The sequence below is a fragment of the Bos grunniens genome, chromosome 25 (genome assembly GCF_055505025.1).
Source record: "Bos grunniens cultivar Pamir isolate PY7600 chromosome 25, Bosgru_T2T1.0, whole genome shotgun sequence".
Lineage (NCBI taxonomy): Eukaryota > Metazoa > Chordata > Mammalia > Artiodactyla > Bovidae > Bos > Bos grunniens.
This window is the reverse complement of record NC_141189.1, coordinates 4,719,261-4,735,840: the sequence shown is the minus strand read 5'-3', so window position 1 is coordinate 4,735,840 and position 16,580 is coordinate 4,719,261. Positions and strand designations below refer to the sequence as shown.

At 42.9% G+C, this 16,580-nt stretch overlaps 1 protein-coding gene across 2 annotated transcripts in view; it reads right to left on the bottom strand.

The window, feature by feature from the left end:
* EIF2AK1 (eukaryotic translation initiation factor 2 alpha kinase 1) overlaps positions 1-16,580 on the bottom strand; it is a 26,940-nt gene extending 10,360 nt beyond the window's left edge. Inside the window, exons 1-11 of one of the 2 annotated variants that reach the window (XM_086373914.1) lie at positions 16,382-16,580; positions 8,828-8,986; positions 8,024-8,157; positions 7,320-7,357; positions 5,985-6,084; positions 5,341-5,421; positions 4,609-4,708; positions 4,022-4,082; positions 3,382-3,712; positions 2,090-2,201; positions 838-945 (exon numbers count right to left, since the gene is read on the bottom strand). In XM_086373914.1, coding sequence (XP_086230040.1) covers positions 838-945; positions 2,090-2,201; positions 3,382-3,712; positions 4,022-4,082; positions 4,609-4,708; positions 5,341-5,421; positions 5,985-6,084; positions 7,320-7,357; positions 8,024-8,157; positions 8,828-8,986; positions 16,382-16,499 — 1,342 coding nt within the window. In that variant the 5' untranslated portion in view covers positions 16,500-16,580. The remainder of the gene's footprint in view (positions 1-837; positions 946-2,089; positions 2,202-3,381; positions 3,713-4,021; positions 4,083-4,608; positions 4,709-5,340; positions 5,422-5,984; positions 6,085-7,319; positions 7,358-8,023; positions 8,158-8,827; positions 8,987-16,381) is intronic. The other variant, XM_086373915.1, reaches the window with a different exon arrangement.

Genomic DNA, 16,580 nt, shown 5'->3' with positions numbered 1-16,580 from the left:
TTCACTTTTCTAATAGTTTTTCACTCATTAACATCAAAATATAATGAATGCAGTTACAAATACATTAACATGTGACAACGTTCAGATTTTCAGCACTTCCTTAAGGACTCATTTCCCAAGCAGAAGCTGTGAAATCAACTGCTCACAGGCCTGGGATGAACCACGCTCCTCCCACAAAGACGAGCACACAGCACTCCAATGCACATGCAGCAGGACAAGGATACATACAACTCCTGGGGGGCCCTAAAGATACCCCAGGCGCCACTGACCGTGACTGAGCTGAGCAAAGTCTGGCACGTTCTAGGTTCATGGGAAGCAGAGGGGCACTGAGGAGCTACTGGAGAGAGACGTTACATCTCCTCCTCTCCGCTGGAAGCCAGTCTTAAGATTCTGAGTAGGCCAACTAACCTGTGTTTTAGTCCAAATAAAAGGTCCCAGTGTCATTAGGAGTGAATAGCAAATGACTAATTATACTTAGTTGAGTCTTTGCCTAAAATCAAGTCGTTCGCATCCCCTATTTTGATAATCTATTATAATACAGTGAATTTCAACTTTGGCCACACGGTAGTATCAACAAGAGAACTTTCCCAAAACAGACCAAAGGCTAAGCCCTAACCAAGACCAATTACATAAAAGTTATTGCTGTGGGCCCAGAAAAGGATTTCATTTTTTGGAAAAAAGCCTTAGATCGACAGACACACTGAGGAGACAGTGCCCACTTACCCCACACCCAGGTTCCCTGTTGTCAACACCTATATCAGTCTGGTACATTTGTCGTAATTAACGCAGCGATCCTGCTAAGAGTCCACGGGTTATTCAGACTTCCCTAGTGTTTACCTAATGTCCTTTTTCTGTTCCAGGACTCCATCCAGGACACCACATTACATTTACTTGTCATGCCTCTTGAGGGTCCTCTGGTCTCAGACTTTTCCTGTTTATGATGACCTTGACAGTTTTGAGAAGTACTGGTCAGGTGTTTTGTAGAACGTCCTTCAACTGGGATGTGTCTGTGTTTATCTCGTGATTAGACTGGGGTTATGGGCTCTGGGGAGGAAGACCACAGAGACACCCTGCCCTTCTCATCAGCTCCTCTCTAGGGCACATACTAGCACCATGACTTATCACTGTTGATGCTGACCTTGACCACTAGCTTAGGGGGTGTCTGCCAGGCTTCTCCCACTGTAGAGTTATTCTTTTTTATCAACATGTTTTTGGAAAGTTCCCCAGGTAATTTCAATGTGCAGCCTAAGTTGAGACCAGTGTGGTAATATTTTACTAACATCAACCTAACAGAGTTATTTCTAGAGGATATGCTAGAACTGCGGGGCGGGGTGGCAGGGCTGCTCTGGATCTTGAGGGAGACAAACTTCTGACTACATACCCTTCTGTAAGCGGTTCTTTCAAGGTCTCTTTTTGTAAAAGTGTCACATTTTCAGGCTAAAAAGCTAAAATATTTAATTTTTTCCCTTAAAACCATTTTAAAGACCTTTTCTACCTAAAATCCCTAACCTAAATTCAAGCATATTACTCCTGTGCTGTGTGCTCAGTTGCTCAGTAGTGTCCAACTCTTTGTGACCCCATGGACTATAGCCCACCAGGGTCCTCTGCCAATGGGGACTGTCCAGGCAAGAATACTGAAGTGGTTTGCCATGCCCTTCTCCAGGGGATGAAACCCAGGTCTCCTGCACTGTAAGCGGATTCCTCACCATCTGAGCCACTATATTACTCTTAAATATTAGCAAACTATGTATCTATGACAGTGAATGTTACTCGCTCAATCGTGTCCAACTCTTTGCGACCCCGTGGACTGTAGCCCGCCAGGCTAATCTGTCAATGGAATTCTCCAGGCGAGAAAACTGGAGTGGGTTGCCATTTCCTTCTCCAGGGGATCCTCCTGACCCAGGGATCGAACCCGGGTCTCCTGCATTACAGGCAGATTCTTTATCGTCTGAGTAACTGACAAGCAACCTACTTGTTTTTAAAACTGCGATTTTCCTTTTTCCCCCCAATCTCAAGCATCCAGAGGCAGAAGGCGATCTGCCTGCCTGTCACTCCTGGCTAGGCCCTGAGACAGCCCCGCGGTACTCACAGGCGGACTCGTCCACACTCCGCCGGCCCCGCCCGTCTCTCTCCGCGATCCAGTCCCACAGCGAGAGCTCGCACAGCTGCATCTGGATGTGCAGCATCAGGCGGTACTGCACCTAGGGGGTGACACGGAGCAGGCTCCCATCTGCAGATACGCTCACAGGGATCTGGAGAGGACAAAGGCTCCCCGCTAGGCCAAGCACTGGGCTATGGGCTGTGGGCAGAGGCGCTCGGACAGACATGCCTACCCAGGAAGCCCGAAGTCTAGTGAAAGAGATGGGAGGAATAAAGCAATACCGAAGATGGGGTGTCATCACTGAGTGGCCAGAGAGTAGGCCCGGCTGGGCTCAGGTAGGTGGCAAACGGAAGCAGCTCTCAAATGTAACAGAGGCCGTGGGCCCAAAACTGTTTAGTCTGCTCTCAAGATGCAGTTTTTAAAGCTAAGATAGTGTGTTAGACTGACTGTATGGTATTCCACCACTTTATGATTACCCCAGAGTATATACACACACTTTGTCTGACTTCACTGGAACGGAAATTAACCATTTGTCTAAGAAAAAAGTAAGCAAAAATTAAGCTCACTGCAGCCCATTCAGGAAGATTTTCAAATGTATTATAGAGCAATGAAAGGATTTCTGATGAAAAGTCCCTCACACTCAACTCCTTTAAAATTCAGGGGGACCTACTCAAAATTTTGTGCTTCATCGAAAACACATGTACAGAGCCTCATGTTCCTGGACAGCCAGAATTAATTCTATGTGAACATATGGATGGTGTCTAAAGTTTTATGATCCCAACACAACAGATTATGTTTAGACCCTGTTCATGTTACTCGAGCACATGGGAGTCTCACCAGCATTATCAGGGGAATCCTAATTAGTGTAATAAGACCCTGAAAGATGACCAGGTGACCCCGCTAGGACGGTCTTCTAAAGTCAGTTTCCAAAAGACAGAAAATCTTTCTCCATAAATACATTTTGAGAGTATGAAGCTAACATACCACAGAAACAGAGCGTGCGAGATACTTCCTACCCTGAGGTGTACATATGAAATGTCTAGAGAAGGAAAGGGCGAGCGTTAACTGAGGGAAGGAGGGGAGACCAAACACAGGGCCGCAGGTTCAGAGGGACATGAGGAAAGAGGCAGACCACGAGGGCAGGAGGGCTACGGGAGAGGCGGGGAGGAGAAGCCAAGGAGGGGGCCAGCCTGGGAAGGGGCCGCCAGATCTAGCCACAGGGCCCCACGCCATCATCACCGGGAAACAGCAGATCAGCAGGTCCTGGGAGAGGTACCGACCTCTGTCTGCCCCAACAAGTTGAGGTTTTCTTCAGAAGATTCCTCAGTAGATGCGAAGTTCTGTTCTGGGTCAGAGTTATGCCGAAACGGCAACCGACGCCCAGCAATGGGTCTGGGAGATCCATCAGCCACCTCACTTTCGTGGAGCTCAAGTGATGATTCGAAGTCACCAGCATCTCTGGCGACTATCCTGGAGCTGTAGTTCACCAATCTGTTATTCTGATTGTCTTCAACACCAGGTTCTCGTAAGGATTTTTCTTCTTCTGAGGTGAATTCGGCAAAAATAATGGATGAGCTGTTACTTTCATCACTTTTAACATCACACTGAGCGCTGCAGGGGGGAAAAAAAAGTAAAGATAAAAATCAATGTTAAAAAAGGTCAAGAGTACTACCTCAACTGTTCCTTCCAGACTGTATGTATATCTTACTGGTAAACTAACAAAAAAGACAGCCAATCTGTCTAGCAGTAGTAATTACTTAAAAATACTGACAGGAAACACTTGAGAGGAGAAAGAAAACAGTTTAACATTTTGTAATGAAAATAAACAAGAAGAAAGTCTAACACACTCCTGGGCTCCTTGGCTGCAAAAGGCAACCCAAGGAGGTGACAGGAATCTAACGTGTACTGCAGCCCACGTACCTGGGGTCTTTCTGGTCGGAGATCACTTCCAGGGACGGCAACTGAAGAGAAAGTCTATCAGCTGAAGAGAAAAGAAGAGTCTTCAAAGCTGCTCAGTTTTCTAATTTATAGTCAAAGGCAGTGCTAAGAAATGTAACTCATACCAAATGAGACTACAAGATAAAAACGTCATACCTTCTGGCAAAATGCAAATACATCGAGCTGAGTCAAACGACTGGTGGATTTTAGGAAAGATAAACAGAGCTGTTCACCTATACGAGGGCTCAGTGAACGCGCTGGGCAGGCCCAGCAGGAAACATTTCAGGCTCTGTGGGCCCCGGGGGCCCTGCTGCCACTATGCCACTCTGCTTTGTAGTGCCAAAGCGGCGGGGAGGACGCACTCCTGTGACCCTGGCTTCTCACACTTTACTTATTGGCAATGAAATTTGAATTTCACATAATCTTTACAAAATATTCTTCCTTTGATTCCTTTTAACTCTTTAAAAATATATATATCAGCTTGTGGGATGCGCAAGAGAGGCAGGCCAGATGTGGCCCGTAGGCCAAAATTCACCAGCCCTTCAACTGTGTCTCCTAAAGCCGCTCACCTTGCCTGTGGGCCACGTGAACATGTTCTATCCAGGCCGTGTGATAGCCAACGATATTAGGATGCTGAAGACCAGCCAGCACCTTAACTTCCCGCAGGACCTAGAGAAGAAACATACTCAGAGCTGACTTCTACTGACAAATCTGTTACATATTTATGGTGTCAAATATGACTTGTTCCCTCTGTACGAGGAATCTAAACTATCTTAAAATGATGGGGATACTTTTGTGGGAGAAAAATGCAGTTGTTTAGCAACTAAAACCTTACATGCATATGGTACTTTACACTTCTCATGGTTCATACATAATCATTCTCTCATTTCATTCCTACAAGTCCAGCCCTCCAAGGTAAATAAACCATATTTTTCACCGCTATTTCAAGGGCAAGAGACAGAAGTGGCTTAGAGGACTAGGTCCTTTGCTCAGGACCACCCAGCATGTCAGGGAGGAGCTGGACCTGAATTGAGCATCTGTGTTTTTCCTAACAAGCCTGTTACATGTTATATAAGCAGTTTACTTAAAAAATTAACTTCCCCAGCAATGACCCAGAAATGTGGTCAATCTGAAGTGCCTATAAAAAAATTAAGTCTTGATGTTTATTTTACTGTAACGCATTCTTAGTAAATTGTTAATCCATACCACCTACTATTTGCCAAATACACACACACACACAACTCTTTCCAAAGGACCTAAATACTCAATTATTCAAAATAAGTAAACGTTTTAAATCATACCTTCATGCAGTCTGCTTTAGTTGCACCCTTAATCAGGATTTTTTTAATGGCATAGTACTGGCCATCTAATTTATTCCTGACCTAAAAAGTAGATGAAAAGATAAAGTAAACTATACCATTAAATTCCAACTAAGTAAAGACAGTTCTTTTCAACTTGACCTTAGATAATCCAAACTAGTCAAAGAGATAAAATTACACTACAGACGTGAGTCCTCTTAACTACATTGAGGGAAGTCAGCCATAGTCAGCCAGACTAAAGCTTTTTCAAGTCTGAGAATGTCGTGGTTCTGAGAGTTGGACTGAGAGCCCAACTCCTAGAAGCTCTATGTTTGAAGAATGGGAATGTTCGCAAAAAAGCTCTGTGAAAAACAGCAGCATAAATAACTGTTTCAAGTAATACATTTTTAAATAAAAATTAACCATAGAACAGAACTCAAAAGGTTTCCAGACTCCCCCTAAATCACCCAACGTAGTTAGGAAAAACTTAAAACCTGCCCACGTCCCTAACAAATGACAAATCTTAATAAAAGAAAATACACGATTTCTGGAAATTTCCTTTGAGCACTTTAAATGGGAATGAAAACATCTTCAAATACAACATGTTGTTTAGAGTAGGAAGTCAGAACGAATATGTAGAAAACCACCTTGTATACTCTTCCATATCCACCTTTTCCTAAGACGGCAAGCTCTTCAAATTCATTTAAGTAACGTGAAGTCTGTGCTTCAAAGGCTACTTCCCTTGCTCTGAAAGTTAAACATAACCAGTCAGTCAATACCAAAACATGAGAACCACAACATTCTAAGATAGGTCATGCTCACCATATTACTGTCCTGAGAAACCTCGTTTATCACTAAGCTGTAATGATTTAGAAAGGATGAGCTAAAATGAAATTCTTCATTCTCTATGAAGAAAGCATCTGCTAATAAGCAAATCAATAGCATAACAGACAGCAGAGATAACTTTAACTTAATTTTAAGTATTTTACCAGCAATTAGTATTCCAATTAGAAAGTATTATTGTTTTAAAACAGGAATTCTAAAGATGACTAACAGGCAGCAGCTGACTAGTTGAGTTCAGTGACAAATTTACTTAAATTTCTTTTTTTTGAATTACAAATTTTAAACTGTTTTATTAAATATCGCTTCTCATTCAGGAGATGTCAGAGGGGCCTGGGTCCCGATGTATAGTGAAGATCCTTGTTCTGGAAGCAGACAATATGGCATCCAAGCCTGGGGTCAGAGGTCAGTCAGACGTGCACATGGCAGCTGGGCCAAGAACCAGAAACTCCTGACTCCACTGCAGATTCCCTGGAATAATCTGTCATCCACGGAAGGGATCACCTTTCAAGTCTCTTCTAGCTCTCACATCTTGGGATGTCTGCTGCTGAAGCTGGAGCAGGAACACAGTGCAGAGTCGAGAAGAGCCTCTGACATCAACTTCAGGAGACGGGCATGTTCAACGCTTGCACTGAAGAGACGGATCCAAATTTGCTAGAAGCTTTGACCAGCGCGTCTTACAGGAGCTCTGCTGCGGAGGAGCCGAGGGTCGTCCACCTGTACTCAGCAGGTCGCAGGCACCAGCTGGCACCCTCGATGGCAGTGGATGGTAACAACGTCCAGGAGTACCCTCACCACCGCAATCACACATCTACTTAAATTTCTTAATGGTTCAGAACAATTACAGGTTTTAAACTAGCATTTCCTACATGAAGTTGAAATTCAGTGGTGTTCCCCTGACAGGGACTGGATGTCAGTGCTCTGAATTAAGGGCGGGGCTTATAGAATCCCTAAAGAATTGGGGGAGGGGGTCAAAAAAAGAATGAGAAATTTTAAAAAGCTTTTAACTTTCATGAACTGCCCTAACTACATTATTTTGAATCCCAATACTAATTTCTGATTAATTGAGGATTACTTCTCCACACTGATTTCTTTTGAATCAGTTTACTTCTTACATGGTCATAAAACTACTCAACACTTACCTGATCTTCTGGATATGAGAATTATCCTCACAAGGACCCTAAAATCAAAAAATTGTTTTTTAAAAAACATTTTGAAAATTTCATGGAATAAGGAATCTACCAAAATCCAATGTTATATGACTACTCCCAAATGCTCAAATTAACATTTAAAAAAATACACCCACCCATCCAATGGCTTTTTCAAGATCACTTAAGAGTTTGCAATTAAAGATATTTCTCCCTGAAAGATCACTCATGAAAAAGCTATATTCTCGCCACCCAAAGACCAGGTTGAGACCCCTCTGCATGGCCGTCCTCAACTTCAGCTCCTGCCTCTCGTCTCAGCAAGGCCCACTCTGACACGCTATGTAGAGTTCACACAGCACCTCCCAACATTTTCTAAGCCCTCTACTCCTTGATGTTTCTTCTTAACACCACCAACTAACAACCCGTGTATCTTTCTTTTTCTATTGTTTACTGCCTCCTCCTCAAGGAACATAAGCTCCCTGAGGGCAGGGATTGAACCCCAACTCCTACAAGATAGCCTAACACACAATAGCTATTCGATAAATATCTGTTGAATAAACAAAGTTAATATTAAACCTGTTATATATAAAAAAAACACCACGTTATAATCAGGTTTTCATAATGTTTTAAAATATAGTTCTCTTAAAATCAGGATGTTTTTTGTCATACACCGAGTACATTTATTTCTCAGTGCTTACCTGGCGAACTCTCTCCTTAGCTGACCTCATCAAATGTGTAATAGCTCTGTTGTGATGTAGCCGCAACGAGCTGAACTCATCGCTACAGGTGAAGGACGACAGGAGCCCCATTTTGATAAAGGTCTGACAAAGCACTGTAAGAATGTGGAAAACAATCATTAGAAAGGCCAGTGATAAAATGTCTCCCTAAGCACTGTGAGCTGTCACAGCAAATTCTCAAACCTGAGGGGCAACGGGAACCCCCAATTTGGAACCAAGTCAGCCACAATCATGGGTAACCCAAGCACCCAGGGACCTCCTGCTTGCAACTGGCATCTGAAATGAGGGCAGTCTTGTGGACTAAGCCCTTCAACTGCGGGAGCTGACTCAAACTTCAGGGAAACAGTGTCAGGAGTGAACTGTAAGACACCCAGCTAGAGGGTCAAGACAACTGGTCACAACTGTTTCAGGGCTTTGGTCAAGAACCGGTTCAGAATCAGTACCTGGAATTTTCATGTATCTGCTCACGAACTAAACCATCACGTATCTTCGAAAACTCTATGAATTATCACGTTGTAAATCAAAAAGACCTACCTTTTATTTATTCAGATACACCCAATTTTATGCTGATTAATCTTTTTTGGAGTTCCCAGCGATGACATTCATAAGGAATTACCCAAAGGAAAATACAAAGTAAATTTACAAGATGTATTATTAAGGTTTATTTCAAATTTTTAGACACAGGCTGCCTCTCAGACCCATGGCATTAAACAACATAGAATGTGTACAAGTTTTATTTAGCAAAGTTAATTCATTCTTACTGACATTTAAACACCTGTCTGGAACGAAGTGGGTTTGGCTCATGCACATGGCTCAGGTGCTCCAGCAGAGAAACCAGCAACAGTTGGTTGGCTACTGCAAAAGGGAAGGTGGGCTGCTGCAGGGGTCCTTTCAACACCTGGAGTTCTGCGGGAACATCAGATTCTGCAAGTGAAAACAGGAAAAACAAAATTTAAGAAATGGTAAACCAGGCAATCCTAAAGGAAATCAACCCTGAATATTCATTGCAAGGACTGATGCTGAAGCTCCAATACTTTGTCCACCTGATGGGAAGAGCACCCAATGCCAACTCATTGGAAAAGATCCTGAAGTTGGGAAATATTGAGGGCAGGAAAAGGGGGCGACAGAGGATGAGATGGTTGGATGGCATCACCAACTCGATGGACACAAGTTTGAACAAACTCCAGAAGACAGTGAAGGACAGGGAAGCCTGGCACGCTGCAGTCCATGGGGTCACACAGAGTCGGACACAACTTACCGACTGAACGACAACAAGCAGGTCTCACAATGAAAAAAAAGCAAATGCTAATTAGTAAAAGACTCTACTTAAATTTAAGGAAATAAAAAGCGAAACATTACTTTAGGGGACTGGAGTTAAAGACAGAGTATCTGGAATTGAGCTTTGAGTTGAAATCTGCAAGTCTGGAAGCACTGGCAGAAAGAGGCCACTGCAGGCAAGGAGGAAATTTTGGTTAGTGATGATGTGTGCAAAGGTAGCGATGAATAAATGGAAAATAAATCTTTCAGCAAGCAAACAAGCAGGAACAGGCTTCCTTCCGGCCAGGGGTACCAGAAGTCTGGCTGTGAAGAAAAGGAAAGGGAGGAATGACGGAACCTCTATGCTGAGTGTGTGCTACATACGTTTCGACCAGCTGTTTTATATGCACAATCTCATTTAGTCCTCACGAAACCCTATGTGACCATTCCCGTTTTACAGATGCAGACGCCGACCCATTCAGAGGTTGAGGAACAAGCAAGCAGGCATCTCAGACAGACTCCCAAGCCTATCCTCGATCTACTAAACAAGAGCAAGCCGGCAGCTGAGTTGACAATGCAGAAGGTCATAAGTTCTCGCGCACTGTTTATTAAATACATCATTTAATAGGCCAAAATCACAATGCAGGAAACAGGGAGGAAACTGTTCTGGACACGTGACGGGGAGCCTGGAAGGAGGCACGCGACCATCAACACCAAGTCAGGATGAGCCTAGCAGAGGGATTAAGTGAAGAAACATGGAGGGAAGAACAAGTCCCAGAGATAATAAGAAAGAAATGGACGAGCCAGGATTCAAATACTAGGAATGGGAAGGAGAGGTTAACACAAGTGAAACCTGCTAAGAGGAGCTGTTGGAGGAAAGATGAGGCACTTCAAACTCTCAAAAGCTGCTGACCCAATCAGCTGGAAACACTCTGCAGAATGGGGCCCATTGTACCCTATACCTTCTATTAACAAAATCGACCCCATCCCAAACACTCTGCTCCGAGCATCTCTATAAACCACCGAAGGTCCTGGAAGAGCCAAGGTTTTTCAAATTGAGAGTTCATTCACCAATTTCCTCTCTGACCTGTAGGTGGGCTCAAAAAAGACCTGCATGAATGGCGATATGCTATTCATTTTAAATGAATTATTATCTGAGTATGAGAAAGAAAAAGAATGGAAAATGTGCCACGTAAAAACGTCTCTATATAAAGGTATCTTCAAGTTAAAACACAAATCACAAAATCAGATACAGTAATCTGTACTGTATGTATCAAGAAAGAAAAGGCGACAATTATTTATACAGAGCTCTTACACGCTAGTAAGAAAATGAAGCACAGTTAAAATTCAAACAGGCTTAACATAGCTAGTAATACATATATATTATGAAACGGAGGACCTTAGAGTATGTGTAACACTGCTGCTGCTGCTGCTAAGTCGCTTCAGTCGTGTCCGACTCTGTGCGACCCCATAGACGGCAGCCCAAAAGGCTCCCCCGTCCCTGGGATTCTCCAGGCAAGAACACTGGAGTGGGTTGCCATTTCCTTCTCCAATGCAAGACAGTGAAAAGTGAAAGGGAAGTCGCTCAGTCGTGTCTGACTCAGCGACCTCATGGACTATAGCCCACCAGGCTCCTCCGTCCATGGGATTTTCCAGGCAAGACTACTGGAGTGGGGTGCCATTGCCTTCTCCATGTGTAACACATACACAGTAAAATAACCACAGGACCAGAGTTTGGAAACAGTGCTATCAGATTGGTAACTTTTTAAAAATTTATTTTTATTGAAGTATAGTTGATTTACAATGTTGGTTAATTACTGCTATACAGCAAAATGATTTAGTCAGACATACATATATATATATTTTTTAACATCCTTTTCCATTATGGTTTATTATAGGATATTGAATACAGTTCTTTTGTGTGATACAGAAGGACCTTGTTTATTCATTCCATATATAAAAGCTTATCTGCTAACCCCAACCTACCACTTCATTCCTCCCACAAACCCTTCCCTTTGGCAACCATAGATTGGTAATTAAAGTTTGGAATCCTTGGTATGGTTAAGAGCACAGAAAACTAGACACTTTCAAACCCAAGGAGTAAGTGTCTACAACCTTTGGCAATACACTGTAGAATTTCAAACGTGCAAACCTTAACCCAACAATTCTACTTTTGGAAAGATAAACCAAGGAAATAAAACAGCAAATACCTATGTCCAAGGTGATCAGGGCAATACCTTAAAGCACTGAAAATTTGCTAAGTTACATCCAGTACTCTTGCCTGGGAAATCTCATGGATGGAGGAGCCTGGTAGGCTGCAGTCCATGGGGTCGCTGAGGGTCGGACACGACTGAGCGACTTCCCTTTCATTTTTCACTCTCGTGCACTGGAGAAGGAAATGGCAACCCACTCCAGTGGTCTTGCCTGGAGAATCCCAGGGACGGGGGAGCCTTTTGGGCTGCCGTCTATGGGGTCGCACAGAGTGGGACAGGACTGAAGCCACTTAGCAGCAGCATATATAGAATACTATGTAGCTGTTGTATCAATAAATGGCCCTATACAGAAAGATAATCATAAATAACAATGTAGCACGTCAAAGAAGTAGGCCAACCAATAAGGACCTCTGGTATAGCACAGGGAACTCTAGTGAAAAAGAATGTATCTGTACATGTACAACTGAATCCCTTTGTGGTACACCTGAAACTAAAACAATCTGGTAAATCAACTATAATAAAATAAAAATTAAAAGAAAAAGCAGCAGGACATAAATTAGTAACACTAATGAAGGTGAGGCAAGACAGTTTCATACAAACCAACACAACCTTTCTGGTCACCATTTTAGCAAAACATATCAAAACTTTTTAAAGAACTGTTTTCTTTGACCAAACCCTACTTTCATGGATCTATTCTAAAGAGATAATCATGTATTAACAAAGATTTATGAATATAGATATCAAATAGAGGTCAAACCCTGTGTTATTTCTAATGGTTAGAAAAAAAAGACAATCCTATTTTCCAACAACAGAGCGAAGATTAAATAAATGACAGTCCAGAATGTGATCATCTTAAAATAACGTTCTTAAAGGCTAATTTATCACAAGAAAATGCTAATATAAGCTCACATTTAAAAAGCAATCTGCTTATCAGACTATTATGATCACGATTTTAAAGTATATTTATTTTATAGCTATACTGATCTATATACACAAAAAGAATAGAAAGATCGAAACAGACAAAAGTCTCTGCCCCCTGTGCTTTCAATGACACATCGACGGAAGCTACAAAGAGTGAGATTACAAGTGAGCAGCAGTTTATAGTCTGCCTGTTTGACCACTAGTGTCTAGGCATCTACGTGGTATACAGCACCTCTCAGGAAATACTACAAACAAAAACAGCAAATTCTTAGCAGTGAGGTCTCCTCAGAGACGGGAGTCAACGGGACCTTCCCCTCTCCTTCCTTTATGCCTTTAAATTTTCTGATGCTTTCTCTAAACTTTTATCCTATTCAGACAATGTTTCTATCATCAGTTCAGTTCAGTTCAGTTCAGTCGCTCAGTCGTGTCCAACTCTTTGCGACCCCATGAATCGCAGCACTTGCCTTTTCATACTGTTCATGGGGTTCTCAAGGCAAGAATACTGAAGTGGTTTGCCATTCCCGTCTCCAGTGGACCACATTCTGTCAGATCTCTCCACCATGACCCGCCCATCTTGGGTTGCCCCACGGGCATGGCTTAGTTTCATTGAGTTAGACAAGGCTGTGGTCCTAGTGTGATTAGATTAACTAGTTTTCTGTGAGTACGGTTTCAGTGCGTCTGCCCTCTGATGCCCTCTTGCAACACCTACCTTCTTACTTAGGTTTCTCTTATCTTGGGCTGTGATAGAAATCTTCAATCTATTCAGAATACCTTTCTTTGACAAATATTTTTAAATGCAAAATTCACCCAAAAAGTTGACCCTAGCTAAACCAAAACATACTGTTTGTAAATGGAAATCACAAACAGTAACTTCTGGGGGATGAGATCCTGGCTTTTTTAGTTTCTTCTTCAGACTTCTCTACCTTTTCAACATACTCTATAATGTGAAAAACAAAATTTTAAGTACTGAATTGCCAACAGTGGTGAGATTTTTCTTTTTAGGAGTGTTTTCTGCTTCTATACACCCTTATCACTATCCTCTATGATAAGAAAATTCTACTTTTTAATTAAAAACAAACAAAAAAACGGTTGCTCATCAGAGTCAACTGAACCTAATAAGAAAGTGACAATTTTAAAAAGATGATGGACAGACACCCAAACACAGGAAGGAGCAAAACTGACAGGAAATGAAGGTGGAGGCTGAAAGTCTCTCACTTCAGTTATGGTCCAGAGAAGAGGTATGGGGCTGAAAGGAAAGGTGAGGTCAAGTTCTCCAGAAAGAGTAAGAAATATCCAGGCCCAGTGTGAATTAAGAGTTCTAGAATTCTGCCATGTAAGAGGGGAGTAAGACAAATAGGAAAGGAATCATCTGATTCAACCTCCTGAGCAAAGTATGATCCAAATTAAAGACTCTGAAGGATTAATCAGAGGTAAAACTTTGGAAATACCTGTGTCAGATGAGAGAAGAAAAATTAATGAGCCTGACAACAGGTTTACTGTCGGCCCTCCTTCTAACTTGAGCTTTTCCACAGGGGCGGGGAAAAAAACATGAAAAAACTTTGATCAAAGACGGATGATGCTGGTTTGAGGAGAATCCCTACTCGAGCTGCTGAAGGACACAGGCGCCGGTTCCATCCAGACTGTGACTTTTCTAATGCTACCACTGCTGGGCACGGTGACCTCCTCACATCAACAGACACCTGCTGAGGAGTCATCTACCTACTCTGTTTTTACACCAAGAAATTAAACTAGGATTTCTCACAGATCTAACCTTTCATATAAAAAGACAGTGTATGTCTGGACATTCTAGGCTTCTTTTTTCTCTGTGAAAGAAAAGGCAATATGTAAACACAGCCGTATCATGAGTAACCAAAGGAGAAGGAAATTTTCAGAAGCTTATCGAAGATCACTCCCTTCAAGAATAATCTTCAGTGTGCAGAAAACCTTATCACAGTGTTACAGAACAGACTTGCCTGTTTACAGCAGGGGCTTTGACATAATGCTTTACATATTACCGAGCTACTAGAATATGATACATGTGGGAAAAAATCACTTTTTCCTTTAAAAAATAGTTATCTTACAGGCGTCCTATGTTAAGAGACTACCTAAATCACTATCACAGTCTTCTTTTGTTTCTCTTTATCAAGAATTGTAGGTAGTAATAAGGGTGAAAACTGAAGAATTTATGGAATAAATTAAGACCTTTACAACTCAGCTTGCACCTTTAAATCCCCTGCAACATGTTAATATTTGTTTCAGGCTTCAACTTAATGTATATTCTCTATAATCACTCTATTTGAACTACCACAAAGTAAAAACCTTCCTGAATCAATGAATCATTCATTTATGGCACAATTTTATTTTTAAAATGGCCATGCTGCCAAGTTGCTTCAGTCGTGTCCGACTCTGTGTGACCCCATGGACTGCAGCCTACCAGGCTTCTGCGTCCATGGGATTCTCCAGGCAAGAACACTGGAGTGGGTTGCCATTTCCTTCTCCAATGCATGAAAGTGGAAAGTGAAAGTGAAGTCACTCAGTCGTGTCTGACTCTTAGCGACCCCATAGACTGCAGCCCACCAGGCTCCTCCGTCCATGGGATTTTCCGGGCAACAGTACTGGAGTGGGGTGCCATTGCCTTCTCCCTAAAATGGCCATAAACCCTACTATATATAAACAAGGACTTACTTTACAGCATGGGAAATTATACGCAATATCTTGTAACAACCTATAATGGAAAAGAATATATATACATATATGTGTGTGTGTGTGTGTGTGTGTATGGCTGAGCTACTTTGCTATACACTTGCAATTAACACAACACTGTAAATTAACTATACTTCAATTTTCTTCAATGCGTTCATCCACTAAAAAAAATATATTCTGAGCACTTGGGATATTTTTTGCTACTGGATTACAGAACAGAGATACCTATACTATCACCATCAATATATTTACTGAGAAAATGAAACTTTTAAAGTATTTTTAAACTATTTTTATAGTTATCCAATATCTAAGTAGAGCAAACAACTACCTATCATACGCTCCATTTTGGGCCCCTATTTAATCTTAGTTCTGCTCAAAATTATACCGCTGTCATGATCACTACAAATCCTTATGTTGATGTCTGCAAGGTCTCAAGCAATTACAAATGTTATAAGGTAAACGGTCCACACCAAACCACCCTCCCTTCTGACATCAACTGCAGTTCTGGAAAAGTTCCTGGTATCACCCTGATGTTCAAGAAAAAAGAAGGGGTAAAAAAAAAAACTGCCCAAACAACTGGTTACCACTGAAAAGCCTACTGCACTTTCATTAATATATTAGATATTTTGAACTGGTTAGACTCAACGTTATAAGCACCCTCGCTTTATGAACCACTTGAAGAACTTACGCCCTATCTCCTAGTAACCAAAAGCTTCAAGAAAACTTGGGGTTCTTCCTTAACAGAAGAGAATGATGCCCTTACTGTTTCACTATGAGAACTCTTCAGCTAAGCAAAAGTAAAGCCAAAGACAAAGAGAAGCTACCATGAAAACTCAACCCAAACTGCTAGGCGCATAGGGTCTGCCAAGTTGCAGTAGACTAGTTTGCAACGCTCAACCGCATCACCTGAGCCCCGGGGCTCAGGAGCTGGAAAACAGCCAGAGGGAAAACAGCCGGGCGCGTCGGTAGCCCCGAGCCCGCAGAGGAAAACCGCGGAGCAGAAAGGGAAACGATCGAGCGGGCTGCAGACAACTGTTTCAATACGAGCTCTCCTAATCCAGACCGCCCGCCCGCCCTCGACACTGCACCGCTGGCCCCGTTCCGGCCCGGATCCAGCCCAACTTGTCCAGGTCCTGGGCAGAACCTCGCAGCCACCTGCCGGCCCCGAGGATGAACGCGGACCGGGGCGGGGGCGGGGAAGGCCGCCGCACTCCGTGTTCCTCACCATCATACTTGGGGTCCGAGCTCTCGGCCGGGAAGTCGATGGCGGGCGGCGCGGGCACAGCCCCCGCCGCGTCGCCCTCCGCCTCGTGCTTCGCGGACCCAGAGACGCCCCCCAGCATCGCCGGGCGCGAGACGCCAGTCAACCAGATCTCCCGACAGCCAGCTTGACGCCGCCACACTCAGCGGCGTCACTCGACCCT